Source organism: Protopterus annectens, chromosome 2.part2 (genome assembly GCF_019279795.1).
Source record: "Protopterus annectens isolate FY-2018-M chromosome 2.part2, PAN1.0, whole genome shotgun sequence".
Taxonomy (NCBI): domain Eukaryota; kingdom Metazoa; phylum Chordata; order Ceratodontiformes; family Protopteridae; genus Protopterus; species Protopterus annectens.
The window spans coordinates 410759083-410775723 of NC_056730.1; the positions used below are offsets into that span (position 1 = coordinate 410759083).

At 41.1% G+C, this 16641-nt stretch overlaps 1 protein-coding gene across 1 annotated transcript in view; it reads left to right on the forward strand.

Moving 5' to 3' along the window:
- Positions 1-16641, forward strand: part of LOC122795947 (transcription factor TFIIIB component B'' homolog) — a 586977-nt gene that overhangs the window by 54204 nt on the left and 516132 nt on the right. Inside the window, exon 3 of the mRNA XM_044064430.1 lies at positions 13250-13832. Within this exon, the coding sequence (XP_043920365.1) occupies positions 13250-13832 (583 nt within the window). The remainder of the gene's footprint in view (positions 1-13249; positions 13833-16641) is intronic.

The following is a 16641-nucleotide window of genomic DNA, read 5'->3' on the forward strand; positions in this document are numbered from 1 at the left end:
CTTGAAATTTTTAGCTATCACTTCAGCTAGGCGTGTCTCAGAACTTCAAGCACTGTGTGTTCGTTCTCCCTACCTGGTGTTTCCTAAGGCCAGAGTTGCTCTGAGGACTAACCCTTCATTTCTTCCTAAAGTCTGCTCAGAAAATAATTTAAACCAGTCTATAGATCTTCCTGTGTTCTTCCCAAATCATAGACAATTGCATTTTTACCTGCACTGAACTGAAGAAATAAGAAAGTCAGACCAATTATTCCTTTCTTATGCCTTAAACAAGGTCTCCCAGTTTCCAAGGTGACCTTATCTAGATGGTTGTCCCACACTATTACTTTATTTAGCAGTTAAGGAACAAAATTACCTTTTAAACCGAAAGGTCATTCTACTAGGGCCTTAGTCACCTCTATTGCCTTTCAGTCTAGGTTGCCCATGGATTCTATTTGTGCAGCTGCCACGTGGGCAAACCTTCATACTTTTATTTCTCATTACAAGCTGGATATGGTCTCCCGGAGCAGAGCTGACTTTGGTTCCACTGTTCTGAAGAGTCTGTTCCACTGAGCCACCCAGGATGTCAGGTGCTAGGGACGCTGTCCCAACCAGCAAGAATGAAGGCGAGAGAGACAACTTAACATAAAGAAGTTATGTACCTACCATAACGTTCCATGTAAGTTGTCTTCATCTCGCCTTCTTTCTTGCATCCCACCCTCCGTCCCCCTGTCCTAGTGGACCGAGAAGAGTTCCTTTTTCACTGGCTGAGTGTTCTTTTTGTTTTCCTCTGTTGATTTAGAGAATATGAGATGTACAAGTCAACCATTTCTTTTGACTGGTTTATTCTCTTATGTCTGGAGCTAGCTATTTCAGACGAGATCTGGGTAGCTATCGCTAGGCATTATGAGATAAGGGGTAGTCTCGAGCCAGTAAACGGCTCTTGAGCTATCGAAGATGGCAGAGTCGGAGCCGAGGATCGGCTCCGATCCCAACCAGCAAGAAAGAAGGCAAGATGAAGACGACTAACATGGAACGTTATGGTAGGTACATAACTTCTTTTTCTTGGCCTTAGTGACTGCGGCCAGGACACACACTCCATTTATAGTTGGAGGGGTTATGTTTGATGGTATTTCTTGGCAGGTGGCTTGGGGTATTTGGGAGGGGTAAAGTTGGAACTGAATTTGTCAGCTAGTAGATATGCTATATTGTTTGTCACAGTGACTGTGGCACCATTTACCAACAGTTCAGCACACTAAGTGCTGCCTCTGATTTCTTACATAGCTGAAGAAAGCCTTATGTTTTTTTTTTCCTTGGGAGGCTGTTGTCACCTAAAAATTGGATTTATTGGACTTAAATGCCTGGAAGGTGTACTTCCTGATTTTTGCCATAATTAATTTCCTTTTGTTGTAGAACATGTTTTAATTTGGGATACCACCAGTGTCGTGGGTTTTTTTTTTTTTTTTTGAATTAGTTTTGGGCTTACTTCTGGTATGTATAGCAGCTTCTCTGCTGTACAGTGTTTCTCTAAAGAATTCTGCATAGTCTGCAATGTTTTCTGGATGTGGAGGAGCATTGAATTTTAACAAACTCTTGCTTTATAAAAGTTAGTCTGCCTTTCAGTAGTTACTGTTAATGTGTTTGCTAGGGGTTATTGAGTTGTTTGATTTTGAAGGAGACAGCATTATGGTCCGATCTTACAGGGAAGGACGTGACATTGTGGGTGGTGTAGCATTCTTCCAAATTTGTGAGTATGAGGTCCAGTATTTTGGTACCTCTAGTGGATCTGTGCAGTAATTGATTAAGGGCATTTGTATTTACTAAGTCTAGGAATATCTGTTCTAGCAGATGTCCTACAAGGATGCATCTGCAGTCCTTACATATGGGTTGTCCTGCCTCAGGCAGCCCTTCGGTCGGCCGGATTCCAAAGTCTGGGTCCGGCGGCTGATGTCGCCTCTCCCGTCGTCATAGCGCCTGGGGTATAAAAGCGTCAGCCGGCGCCATCTTCCCAGTCTTTCTTGCGGCGGTGGCCCGAAGCAGAAGTAGTTCGCAAGTGCCGGTCGGCCAGCTCCTGTAACTTCAGCTACGAAGACTTCAAAGCTAAGTACCCGTTGGGGCTCTTTCTTGCCTCAGCCGATGTCAGATCAAACGCTTAAAGTTAATAATTGCTTAACTTGTGGGAAACAAATACCTCATAAGGATTTCCATTCTTACTGCCTCCCCTGCCTAGGCCCAGACCACGACGTCTCGGCCTGTACAGCCTGTGCCTTCTTCAACTGACGCACTCTTAGGCGTCGGGCGGAGTTTGCAGAGGAATTTTTTGGGGCTAGTTACTGTTACAATATGCCGTCGGAGACTCCGACTTCTCATTTAGCCAAAAAACGGAAGGACAAGGACCGACACGCGGACTGTGGTTTTGGCTGAAACCATGCCTAGGCCTACCGCGAGTGCCTCTGTCTCGGCTGAAACAGAGTCCTTGGTACTTCCGACCGTCGAAACTGCACAACCGACAACCTCGGCCCCGGAGGCCTCTTCTGAGTCTGTTATAGAATTTCCCTCAAACCGGTGTTCCGGAAACATCCGACACCATTTCCTTAGACAAAACTACGCCAGCACGTGGAGCAGCCAGGCCTCCTGCATCCCTGTCCATAAAGGCATTCACAAGGGCTAAAGCTGCTAAACAGCCAAAATCTCTGCCTCCCAAGGCTATTCCTCAGGGATCCAGTACAGGTTCACAGATTTTAAGTTTAGCTGAGGACCTTATTTCCTTAATTAGGGGCTCTCAACCTCCTCTAGACAAAAGGCCCAGGGTTGAGCCCACTGATCCCCAGTCCTCTGATGAGGCCTCAGATGGCTCTGCTCTTTCAGACTACCAGGAGGAGGCCTTTACGGCCTACGAGGATTCTGATGCAGAGGAATCTATTCCCTCTGCCTCCCCTCCTGAAGAGCTGTCCTTTGGGGAAACCCTTCACTCCATATGAGAGCATTTCAAATGGCAGGGCCAGGAATTCTCTGATTCCAGGAAGAGATTAAGGACTTTTTTGCATTTACCTCAGCATAGACCTTTGGCTATTCCTCCTGTTTTGAATGTCATTGATGATGTGTACTCTGAGTCTAGCATTACCCCTGACTCCCTTCCTCAGGCTCCTGTTAAACCCGATAGGTACTACAGGGTCCCGGACTCGCATCATTTCCTTTACAAGGCCCACTCTGCTGACCCAGAAACTATTTCCCAGGGCCCTAAAGGGGTTGCATCTGCCACTACAAAAAATCCACTCCCCTCTGAAAGGGAGTCTAGGGCTTTAGAGAGATGGGGTAAAAAAGTGTATACTACTTCCACTCTTTCTATGAGGGCATTAAATTGTCAGTTCCATATCATACAGTACCAAGAGTATTTGTTAGATGAATTGCATAAAAAACTGTCTTCACCTGAACCCCTAGATCGCAAGTCACTTCAGGATCTGGTACATAACTCCCAACAGGTTAGCAACCATTTCTTGCAGTGTGGTTATGATGCATTGGAAGCTTCATGTAGGTCTGCAATGACAGGTGCAGTCATACGTAGGCATGCTTGGCTGAAGGAACAAACTCTGCCAGATCATGTTAAAGCAAAGCTTCTGGATGCGCCACTGGAAAAGCAAAAGTTATTTGGCGCCACTGCTCAGGAGGTCTTAAAGAAATTTGAGGAAAAGGCTAAATCTGTACAAACAGTCAAAGATTTTCTCCAGGTCCAACCACCAAGATTCAGCAGAAATTGGCCCTCTAAGAATTGGTCCTTTCCAGACAGAGAGATTTCAAAGAGGCAAGAACAGGCGTGCCAGAGGTAGAGGGCAAGCTAGAGGCTCCTACAGAGGACGTCAGTGGCAGCCTCCTAACCAGAGAGGTAGTGCAGGACCTAAAACTGCTGCACAAGGACAGACTCAATGACTTTACCTTGACCCCGCCAACCAGGGCTCAATTGGAAGCACCTTTGGGCGGAAAGCTATCTTTATTCTCAAAAAATTGGCACAGTATTACAAGGGACAAATGGACACTGCAAATAATAGACAAAAGATACAGGTTCCATTTTCATACATTACCAAAAAGAAAAGGCATGCCAAACCTGCCACCGAATCAAAGGGCAGAGGCTTTAAAACAAATTTCCAACCTATTGCAAATGAAAGCTATAGAAAAGGTACCTCTCGCAGAACAAGGCCAAGGATTTTATTCCAGACTATTCCTTGTCCCAAGAAAAGAAAAACAATGGAGGCCTATTCTCGACTTGTCCGCACTGAATACTTATCTCATTGTGCCAAAATTCAAAATGCTGACCCTACAGCAACTCCTTCCCATGCTGGGCAAGGGGTCTTGGCTGGTAACTCTAGACCTCAAGGAGGCATACCTGCGTGTCCCTATCAGACAAAGTTGCAGAAGACACCTCAGATTTCTTGCAGGCTCAGAGCATTATCAATTCTCAGCATTGCCCTTTGGCTTATCTACTGGGCCCAGAGTATTCACGAAATGCCTGGCATCAGTAATTGCACACTGCAGACTTCAGGGGATTCAAATATACCCATATCTGGAAGACTGCCTTATACAAGCGAACAGCCAACAAACTTTGGTAAAACACTTGAATTATGCCATCCGCCTACTTCAGGCTTTGGGATATACAGTCAACATTCACAAATCAAGACTTGTTCCATCCCAAAGGATAATTTTTCTGGGTGCGAAACTAGATACAACCACCCAAATGGCTTTTCTCACGGAAGAAAAACAAAGACAACTACCTGATTATTTCGAAAATCTGACAAAACAAACTCAGCTGACTGCAAGGAAAATCCTGCAGGCCCTGGGTTACATGGCATCTTGCATTCTTCTGATTCCACAAGCAAGGCTACATATGAGGAAACTACAATGGTACCTAAGGAGTTTATGGTGTCAGCACAGTCACAGCCTAGAAGCTTTGATACCATTCATTCCATGCCTTCAAAAGGAATTTCTGTGGTGGGCTCAAGCAAGCCAGTCAAACAGGGGTCTGCCCTTCAGCAAACCAATAATCAGCCAAACCATTACAATGGACGCTTCAGACCATGGATGGGGGAGCACACATGGAGGGCAGATACATTCAAGGACTATGGTCACAGAAAGAATTGCGCATGCACATAAACCAAAAGGAAATGCTAGCGGCGATACATGCAATCGAGGCCTTCAAACATTTTCTGCATCAAGGTCACCTGCTAATAAGGACAGACAATACCACAGTTATGTGGTACATAAACAAGCAAGGAGGTACCCATTCCTACCCTCTTTGCAGGCTGGCAATGAATCTTTGGGAACTTTCCCTAAAAATCAATATAGAGCTGCAATCCCAGTTTGTGCCAGGAAAAGACAATATACTGGCGGACAGCCTAAGCAGAAATATCATGGATCCACATGAATGGATGCTGCACCCAGACTTCTTCCTTCAGATAACACAATCATGGGGGAGGCCGGACATAGATCTTTTTGCCTCCCACCACAACCATCAGCTGAAGAAATTCTGCTCAAGGACATACCACCCACAAGCATGGAAAGTGGACGCCCTCTCTTTCAGCTGGAATACTCTAACAGTGTATGCATTCCCACCTCTTCCATTACTGATCAAGGTCTTACTGAAGATCAGGAACAGAGCAGCCCAAAGTAATTCTGATAGCTCCGGACTGGCCCAGACAGCACTGGTACCCACTGTTAAGGAGCATGTCACGCACGAAACCGTGGCCTCTACCACAATGGCCACGTCTTCTGACACAACACAATTACAAAACTCTGCACTCCAGCCTGAAAACCTTGCAGCTGGCAGCCTGGAGAATACCTCGACTCCTCACCAGGATAAGCTATCCAAGACAGTGAAGGACATCATCATGGAAGCTCGCCGACCTTCCACAAGAAAGGCATATTCAGCAAAATGGAAAAGATTTTGCCCTTGGAGCTCCACAAAGGGCCTAGATGCGACAGTGATTAACTTGGCACATATCCTGGAATACTTGGCAGAAATGCTCCACAATGGTCTTTCTTACTCTTCCATAAAAATTCATGCTTAAGCAATTTCAGCAGAATACAATACTGATCCACCTGTCTTCTCTCATCCTCTCCTAAGGCATTTTCTAAGGGGAATTAAAAACATCAATCCTCCAAGGAAACCACCAGTGCCTACATGGGACCTTAACTTCATGTTGGAAAACTTAACTCTACCTCCCTTTGAACCAGCAGCATCTTCAGAACTACAGTTCTTGTCTTGGAAGACTGCCTTCCTTCTGGCCATAACCTCAGCAAGAAGAGTATCTGAGTTGCAGGCCCTCATGGCAGTACAACCATTTCTTATTTTTCATCAGGACAGAGTCTCACTGAGAAGCAATCCTTCATGCATGCCAAAGGTGCTATCCAGGGTCTCACTGAACCAAGCTATTCACCTGCCTACCTTCTTTCCAAATCCACAAAACAAAGGGGAGAAACTTCTGCATACCCTGGACATTCACAGACAGTTGCGCTACTACTTGGTCAGAACTAAGACTTACAGAAAAACTGACCAGCTATTTGTAGCATATGCTGCTGGTGTACAAGGAAAAGCAATTTCCAAACAGACAATTTCAAAATGGATAGGGAATTGCATTCGATTCTGTTACTCTTTTCAAAGCAAAACTGTGCCAGCTAACATTAGACCTCATTCCACCAGAGCCACAGCCACCTCCACAGCCTTCTTAAGAGGGGTGGCTACCAAGGACATTTTAGAAGCTGCTACATGGAGCTCCGTGCATACATTTTCCAAGCATTACAACTTACCCTTATAGTCCAGATCCAGAGCAGGCTTTGCTACGGCAGTCCTGCAGGGCATTTTAGCTAAACCATCCCTTTCTTAGATCCTACCACCCCCAGCTTGGCTATGGTATTCTACCCATATGTAAGGACTGCAGATGCATCCTTGAAGGACATAGTACAGTTTTGTACCTACCATAAATGTAGATGTCCGATAGGTATGCATCTGCAGTCAGGTTTACCCTCCCTCCTTCCCCTCTGTGGTATTTCCTGGGTACTTATCCCTCTTATAGCTAGCTGGGGTTATCTATTATGGTGTATTTGTTTTATATTACTGTGTATGTTTGAAATTTTTTGCATCTCTCCAAATTTAGCCTTCCTTAGAGGGCACCTGGCATCTGGGGCAAGAAAAACTGAGGAAGATGGCGCCGGCTGACGCTTTTATACCCCAGGCGCTATGACGTCAGGGAGAGGGCGACATCAGCCGATGCCGGACCCAGACTTTGGAATCCGGCCGACCGAAGGGCTGCCTGAGGCAGGACAACCCATATGTAAGGACTGCAGATGCATACCTATCGGACATCTACATTTATGGTAGGTACAAAACTGTACTATTTGGGACCATATAAGATACCCAGTCTACAGAGTTGTAATTTAATAGTCCCCCATAAGTAAGGTGTTAGGTTGGATGGTGAGTGTCTCCAGTAGGGTTAAGTATGCTCTTGAGTTTCATGGGACGTATAGACGGTGATCTGTACCTTGCTAGGATAGAGTATGGAATTTTATCTGTGGTGACGTGCACGTGGAGAATCTCCAGTGCATAATCCTGTCACCAACCAGCGGTATGCTTGTTATTGATGTATCTCGCAATATCTCCACCTTTTAGTCCCTTTCTCCACAGCTGCTGGTTTAAAAGTGTGGAAGGCACTGAAACCTTGCACTGCTGGGGTACCGTCTGCAACTTTAAACCATGTCTCCGTAACTGAACAGATGTCTGTATTCTCTAAAGCTTAAAGGGGAATTTTTTTGTTTGTTTTTGTAAGGCTCTTTGGTGTTTAATTTAGCAGTAACACCTTGAGGTTTAGTGTTATTGATTTTGCTATGTCTGCGGGTTTACCCATTTTAGCATTTAGCTAGTATTTGAAAGCCTAGAGGAGACTGGTGTAGACCATCCTTGGCAAAGCAACATGCTTTGTTGATATCTTCCCATGCTGACAAATACTGGATCTGCTTAGAGTGACACCAGCAACTCAGCCAGTTGTTGAAGTCAATCCTCTTTTGTTGGTATTGTGGCATCTTTCGTAGTGAAGATCATGTGCTGCTCAGTGCTAGACTCCTACCAGCCTGAGAAAATTTTCTGAGATGTAAAATGTCTCTCTTCATGTAGTCTAGGGAGGTAAGACTTGTCATTTACACTTACACTGGCTATGATGGAATCATACTGGTACCTGTGGTGAGTAACTTGGGTGCACCAATAATTTAGTGGATTGTGGTTCCAGATAAGCTGTAATCCTCTCCTTGTTCAGCCTGGTTAGAGGGGCATCACTATCTTACAGTGGAGTCCTCTGTGATTAGAGTCTTTAAGTGTCTGCTTGCTTTTGGAGCTCTAGGTGTTGCTTTTGCTGAGTGCTTTTGGGTTTGCTGTGGATAATCTTTGCTGATGGATGTTCTAGGAGGTCTTTTTTTGTTTCTGAAGATTGTATTAAAGTGCCTCAGCATATGTTGGTCTGTGCATTTTGTGTGCTGTTTGTTTGTGGTGTTTTGTGCGTGGTGTTGATAACCTGGTGATTTTTATGCGAGAGTTTAGGCTCCAGTGACACTGTGTATGTACTTCTGTTGCATAGTATATCTGTTACTTTAAGGATTAAGTGGTTGTTGGTAAACGTGACACTATTGCTACATTGTCTCAGGATATCCCTGTCCACCAAGATAGCTGCAGAGAAATTAGGCAATTGCATTCCCATGTTGTCCGGTCCCTGATTTGTTTAGCTGCAAGGGTGTGGCATACAGGAGTTTACAGAAGGCTATTAAGGGTGCTTTTTTTGGGGGGGTGAGGGGGTTGGAGGCAGACTAGGCAGTAAAATACCAAATTTAACTTTATTGTCACTCAGTGTGCAACTAGCTGTTCTAAGGTTGTCAGTCTGCAAGGTGTGAAGAAACTGTAGACTCTAATCTGTGTTAGCATGTCTGGCAGGAGTTTTGTGTATATTCTCAGATTAACTTGTATGTCAGCATGTCTAATTGTGAAAATGTGAATAAGTTTTTTTAAAATGTTGAGTATTTCTCTGTTATACAAAATGCTTAAAGAATCCGTGTTTTGATACATTTCTGATTGCACATGTTTGTCAGAGAGATTCTAAGGTACAAATTGTGGAGAATCAGCTGATCAGTAGGTGATGTCACTGGAATGTTCCAGTTTGCTATGTGATTATTTGAACATATGATTGACATGAAAAAGAACATTTTCAAAACAACTGATTTTTATTTTTAAAATAAGACCGTTGAGACTGTTAGCCTGGACTGTAAAAGAGACTGACAAAAGTCAGTTGAAGGGCAGTTAGTTAAGAATTGGAGTCACAGTGCTGTGCAGTGGATACCTCGCCAAAAACTGTAAGCCTGCCATGCTGTTATGTTTTATATTAGATCAGGGACAGTATTCTCTAGTTAGATTAGAAAAGTTTAGTTATTTAGATAGTTTTTCTAAGATGGACCTGTATCCTATATTTAATTTTATATTTCTGGTGATTGAATTCTGGTGTTTACAAGAATGTAAATCAATTTTCAGTAATCATTTTCCTTATTAAATGTTATTCATTACTTTGTGGCTGGACAGTCTGTGTGTTCTTTAGAGGGTATTGTGTGTTTGTACCTTTTTGATAACCCCCAGGTCATCTGGATTGTCTGGCTGCTTCTTGTCATAGCTGTCATTTATTCTGATATTTAATTTTAAATAATTGATAACCCTTTGAAGGGCGTGTAGACCTGTCTGACTCTGGTGGCAACATTTACTATTTATATTGGGTAGGGGACACAGCTGGAAATCTGTCAGGCTTCCCATAGTTGTTTGTGTGAGATTTGAATTTATTTTGTGTGTGTGTCAGAGGTCTTAAACTGTAACACATTACTCTGAAGTGCATGATAAGGGATTACATTTGGGGTGGACAGAGGTGTGTATAGTCTAGGCCCAGGAAATAGGGTGTATTCCTGTTGTGATCTTAAGGGAAATTTTGGAATTTTACTCTTATATACTCTGTGCTCTGGTATCTTTCCATGACGCTTCCACACTGGAGTCAGTGGTGAAGCTGGAGGATCCTTAATTACTGACCTGGGTTTTAAGTGGAGGATGTTGTATTATTGGTGACAGTCCAGTGGGATATTAACCGGAGGTCACACAAGATATTTGCTCTATATTTGTTGTTTTGCAGGGTACTGTTTTATGGGCAGTTCTAAAGGGAAAATTTGCTTTATAGATGTTTGCATCTGTTCAGGGCAGTGGCACATTGAGCAGCTCCTTGCAAACGTGCTGAATTTGTATCAGTACTGGAAATGCAGAAAACTGACTATTGAACCCTGTGGCCAATAAAACAACTACATTTAGCGCCCTTTTGTGTGCTCCCCCAACTCAGATTTACCAGACAGATACACTAGATGAATAATCCCAATCCTTCTAATATAAACGTCGAGTGTCCAAGTGATATGCTACCAAGAAATATACTACCACAAACAGACTTAAACTTAAGGAAAGGGCACAAGGATAGGGAATGCATAAGTCATTCAGGATAACAGCAGTGTACTTTAAATAGCTTATAAAAGTGTGTTTGTTCAGTAAAAGTACTTTCCTTTGTAGAAATGAGCCATGATGCACTAAGTTGTGCAGAATTTTGTAAAGACACTAAAAACAAATTAAGGTGATTTAATAAGCCTCTAGCCAATAAAATAACTATATGCAGGAATTTCTAGTGCATTTCCAAGCCTATACAGACCAGGCTACCACCCACCGCCACTAGATGGAAAATCCTTTGTCATCTTGATTGTAAAAATGCAGAAGTTTGCTAGAGAGTAGAAGTACACTTCTACATCCAGCAGCTAGCTAGGTAATGAATTCAGAGGCAGTACATCAGTAGAACAGACAATGAGAGGCAAAATGCACTCTCTCAAAATGAGCACAAGGAAATTAAGTAAATAAAGATTTCAATGACGGTGTAGAAAGGGAGAAGCTTACAAAGCTCTTTTTACAGTAAGGCTGAGCAGTGCTAAAAATCACCAAGTTTTAAAAAGCAGATCAAGGAATGGAACTGTGGATGGAAAAACAATCAGGGAGTCACCAACAGTGCTTGTGGTTTTTGCAAGCCTTGAGTCTTCTGAAAAAAGACAAGGCCACAGGTGCACTCTCTGTGTTCAAGTATCTCTCAATAAACCAAATAACCAGTGGGGAAAAAAGCATGTGAAATGTGCATCCTGGGTAATAAGTGTCTATGTGCCATACAGAACAAAAACACCAGGCTAAAGATTTCTCAAAACAGAAAAAAAATGGAACAAGTAAAACAGAAAGCAGCTTTGTCGGTTAAAGCAACATGCAGACACAGACTACTTTTCTCACCAGCAAGAAGCTTGTAATTTTTAAAGGCCTGGAATCTTATCGGAAACGACCAGAAATATGTTTTGAAGAGCTTACCATATGACCTCACATCATCAGCATATATGTGGACAGCAACAAATTTGTACAGGTCATGTATACAGAGGTGGGATTTGAATTCATATTGATAAGTTAAGGACCAACCACATAACCAGTGTGCCATAACTCTTGGCTGCTTTTGTTTGATTAGCAAGAAAGAAGCAGCAAAGGTGTGGATGACTGCTGGTTATATACTAGTTATGTGGAGATGCGCAAGGTGACATTAGCCTGGCCATTGAGAAATCCTTCTTAGCTGTCAGGACCATACCAATCATAGTGCATGTCTGCATCTGTGTTTGTGCATGCGAGAGTACCTTTGCGTCTGTCTGTCTCTGTGAGAGTGTGAGTGTAAGCAGAAGTCCAAGAAACTTTTTTTTTCCAGTTTCAAGCACACCAAGTGGTCTTATTTTCTGTACTCTGCCCTCCAGTGATACCATCTGTTGAAACATTTCAAGTGTTTTATCGGATCTCATTGATGTTTGCCTTATGGGCATCATGGGGACATGTTTAGTTTCAGAGTCATTAACGTAGTTTATCATCTAAAATATTTTGTCTTTGGCCTTAATTATTCCTATCAACAGAGCACACATCTTTAATGTCAAGTTGGAGCATCTTTTTGCTGTTCTCATGATCATTAGGCTGAACCACAGCAGCTCTTTCAACCTGAGCATTTTTCATTCTTAATGAACCACTTCACTCTTAAGTTCTTCTGCTATTGCCTATTGTGCATTACTGACAAAAGTCAGTTTTTGAACTGTCCTTCAATGAGTTGTTTTAACTGTGTGTGTGGTATGTTTAAAATGTAAGCAAGCTTATTAAATTGTCAACAGACTCAAGTGTTAACTACAGGAACTTGAGCACTATTGTGCAGGTGTAAAGCAATAACCTTGGCGCATGCAAAAGTAAAACTAAAAGAGGAAAACGTCACTTTTGAAGGAAGAAGCCAAGTTCTCTGTGGCCCCCACTAAATTATAATTCTAGCTTTGTGATTGCAAAATACTGGGAAAAGGGCATATTCCTCAACACTTGGTTTGTGCTGTCATGCACACCTGCCGACTGTCTATTTATTTATTTTTTTTACTTGAGGCAAATTTAAATTTCTGTCCCATATATCATTGTATATATTATATTTGTTAACCGTGGTAGAATACTTATCCACACAGACTATTTTCAGGGATACAGAAATCTATTAAAAAAATGTAAAAAATAAAAACTTGGCCTTGATAAGTGAAGCCGAGTCTTCAGGCCATGTGAAGCACTGCAAGATGTCACCACATTGTGTAGTTAACTTTTGAAAGTTTTGTTTAGCTTCTGCAATTATTTTTATTGGCATTTATGCTGTGTGGATCACAGTTGTGGGAGAGTGTTTTGTAGAATGAGATGTTAGAATTGTTTTAATTGGCATTTATCATACTTTGATTAATATTTTGTTAATTGACTTTTATTCAAAAGCTTAGTCCCCCCCCCCCCCCCCAAAGCCAGATATTTCAGGAGTGTTTACTTTTGCAGTAGTGAAATGAGATATAGTGTTTAGAAGTAATGTTTGCAGATAAGTTGTAACTACATTTATAAAGTATAGGGGCTACAGTTTGGAAGCTGGCATGGGGCAGCAAAAATCCTGGCTGTGCCCAGTGTTCATAATTATGGTCTTCATCTGAAGGGTGCTTTTGGTTTTGGGGAAACTTTGGTAACCTTAATGGTAGCGTTGAGACCTGTTCTTGAGACGGTTTTTAATTGTTTAGTTAATATGTCAAAAGTAATTAGTAAATATTTAGAGCTGTGTGTTGACTGGACCTAATTCTGATGACCATTACATTTTTTTTTTAGTAATCCTGGACCTAAAGATGGTGCTGAATCTTCAGAATCTAGCAGATTATCTGCATCTGCTCTTCAGAGAAGAAAGCGCTTTTCAGCTCTTCCAAATCTGGCTAAACCTCGTCCCTCGATTCCTTCTGCTCAACCTTCTAGGACTGCAACCCCTAAATCCCCACAAAGACGTGCAGTGTTGCCTGTTAGTGGTAATGCTCCTCTTGTGGACAGTTTACCCCAATCTGACAGCATTGTCCCTGAAGAAATTTCTCTCTCACCTTCTAATGGACAACCTTCTGTTGGGCAACAACTTAGTCTTCCTCATTTGCAAACCCCTGTTCCTCAGGTGCCAAAGTTTTCCCCATACAAAAAACTAGGGAGCAAAGATCCAGCTACCCAAGTCAGTCTTGTTAAAGCAGGGGATGTTCCACAGCAAACTATGCCTTGCCCACTAAAAGAAAGAGCAAGGCAAGAAAGCATTGCATCTGACCCAGAACCTTCTACTGCCCCAAAGAAGAGCCAACCTGTTTCAGACCGTGAACGAATACATAAAGCTAAAAAATTGCGAGAGCTTCTAAGGAAAGAAAGGAAGAAAGAAAAGGTAAGAATTTATTTATAACTATGTGAGCACTGACCTAATTTAGCCTGTTTTTTTTATTTGTGGTTGATTTTAACAGATGTATTGTGAGCTTTTTTTTAAGTGAGGTAGGTAGTGTGATAGAAAACTGGCCTACTTTATTACCATGTCACAGTCTATAGCAATGGGTATATTTCTAGAAAGTACCAAGGAATTAATGTTTTATTGCGTTCTGGAAGTTTTTGCTCATGAAAAGCATTATAAAATAAGGTTTAGCACAACTAGAAAGAGAATAAAATGGTTAGTTATGTTCCTCTTGCATTTCGTAGTGTTTATACTTGAACATATAGCTCAGTTGCCTTTTAAATGTGTTGGGGAAAATGAATTTGAAGTCTGATTTTTATGGGATTAATAGCTTAGCAAGGAGAATAATTGATTTTATAGGAAAAACATGAATTTTGTTGGACTGCTATGGGTAATAGATGAAAACAATTAACTTTGTGCTTCCACAGGACTATATCCCGTATCCCTTGCAATTTTGGGGGTCTACATTTGGTTTTTGCTGTTTTTTTTAATATCCATTGGTCCAATTTTCTATGGCTTTTGTTTAGTAAGTTTGTATGTTCATGTTCACAGAAGGTGAGCCGAAATGCCTTCTAGGAACATTGAGTTCTTAATATAGTTGTTTCAAATGGAACTGTTAGGTTCTTTTTGAAAAGTTTTAGACTGTTTAAATTTTTGTAAACATAAGTAGCCTATAACATAATAATGGAAAAGTTTGTATTTAAATATTCTGTATTCAGTCATCCAGTTCTGATTTATAATCATTGGTACTGCCAGTACATAACAGGCATAAACAAGTGCGATAAATATCCAAATTAAAATGCAGTCCAGGTTCTTCATTTCTTGTGGTCTTGTATACCAAAATTAACTTTCCCCAATTTAATATTTATGATGTACTGACTACAATTTTTAAAAGCTTACATTTTGTCATAATTCAGATTGGTTAGTTGTATGTAAACCGAATTATAGTACTCCAGTTTAGATCTTCTGATTGTCTTGCTAAACTGTCACCTGCTAAACTGTCACCTGTAATAGTGATTTCTTAATACGATAATTGAATGTACATGTTCATTGTTATTCTTAAGTCCTTGTACTGCATAACTGTATAACGAAGTGTTTTAGATGTACTTTGAGAAATGCATGACTTACTTTATTCAGGACTGAAGCTAATACCCATTTGTAATGCCCAGTGAGTTTATTTCAGTAATTATTTTGTAAATCATTGTCTAACAAAAATGAAGCCACTATTGTTGGCATATTTAAGTATATGTAATTTATTTTTGGAAGTGTGAAAAACAAAGTGAATATTGGTCACAAAACATGATACTTGATTAGTAAATTTCTTTTTTCCGAGACCACCTCGAATGACAGCTGCTTGATTTTTTACCATTAAGCCATCTTATTATCCATATAATTGAGTACTCATGGTTAAAATTCATAATCTATGAATTATTCCATGGGGAAGAGAGTCAAGTGCTTTTGCTAAATCCAAAAATATAGCACTGCAGTATAATCCTTCATGTAATGTAAGAGTTTTTGATTGCAGAAACCCACCAGATTGATTTGAATGTATTTAAACCCTTTATAAAACTGTGTTGGTATAAATCAACACATTTACATTAGGTCAGTAGTACATCTCTCAAAGCATTTTCTCAAGATTGATAGGTTTACTGGTCTGTATTTATTGATGTTACTGTGATTTCTTTGTTGAAAATGGGTGTAATTATAATATTTCTAGGTATCTGCTTTGAGAGATGTACTATTGAATAGTAAATTTAATGTAGATGTCAAATCATCTAATATAGTACTGTTAAGATGCCTCTTACAGTGTTGGGTCCCATGGAAATGTTTTGTTTACCTTCTGTAATGCTTTAAGTGCACTAATGTGTTATTTCTGGGCTTGTACAGTGGATATAAAAAGTGTACACACTCCTGTTAAAATGCCAGGTTTTACTGATATTAAAAAATGAGACGACAATAAATCATTTCAAAACTTTTTCCACCTTTAATGTGACTACAACATGTACAGTTCAATTGAAAAATCTGTTGGGGGGAAAAGATATTAAAAAAAATTACTGAAGTACAATAAGCTGATTGCATAAGTGTGCACACCCTTTAACTAATACTTTGTTGAAGCACCTTTTGCTTTAATTACAGCATTTAGTCTTCTTGGGTACACACCTGCCATCAATTCGAGACTGATTAACCCCAAATAAAGTTTAGCTGTCCTAATAGGATTTTCCTCACATTTACTCAGTTGCCTGCTACAGCAAAAGCCATGGTTCACAGAGAGCTTACAAAGCATCAAAGGTATTTCTTTGTTGAAAGGTGTCGGTTAGGAGAAGAGTACAAAAAATTTCCATAGCATTGGATGTACCATGGAACACAATGAAGACGGTCATCAAAACGTGGAGAAAATATAGGACAACAGTGACGTTGCAAAGAACTGGACGTCCCTCCAGATTGAAAAGACAAGACGAAAGAAAACTGGTCAGGGAGGCTGCCAAGAGACCTACAGCAATACTGAAGAAGCTGCAGGAATTCCTGGAAAGTACTGATTGTGTTACTACATGTGACAACAATCTCCAGTGTTCTCAATATGTTTGGGCTATGGGGTAGGATTGCAAGATGGAAGCCTTTTCTTTCACAGATAAATATCCAGGCTTGGCTAAAATGTGCAAAACAATACATCAAATCTCCCAAAAGCATGTGGTAAAATGTGTTATGGTCTGATGAGACCAAGGTTGAGCTTTTTGGACACAATTCCAAA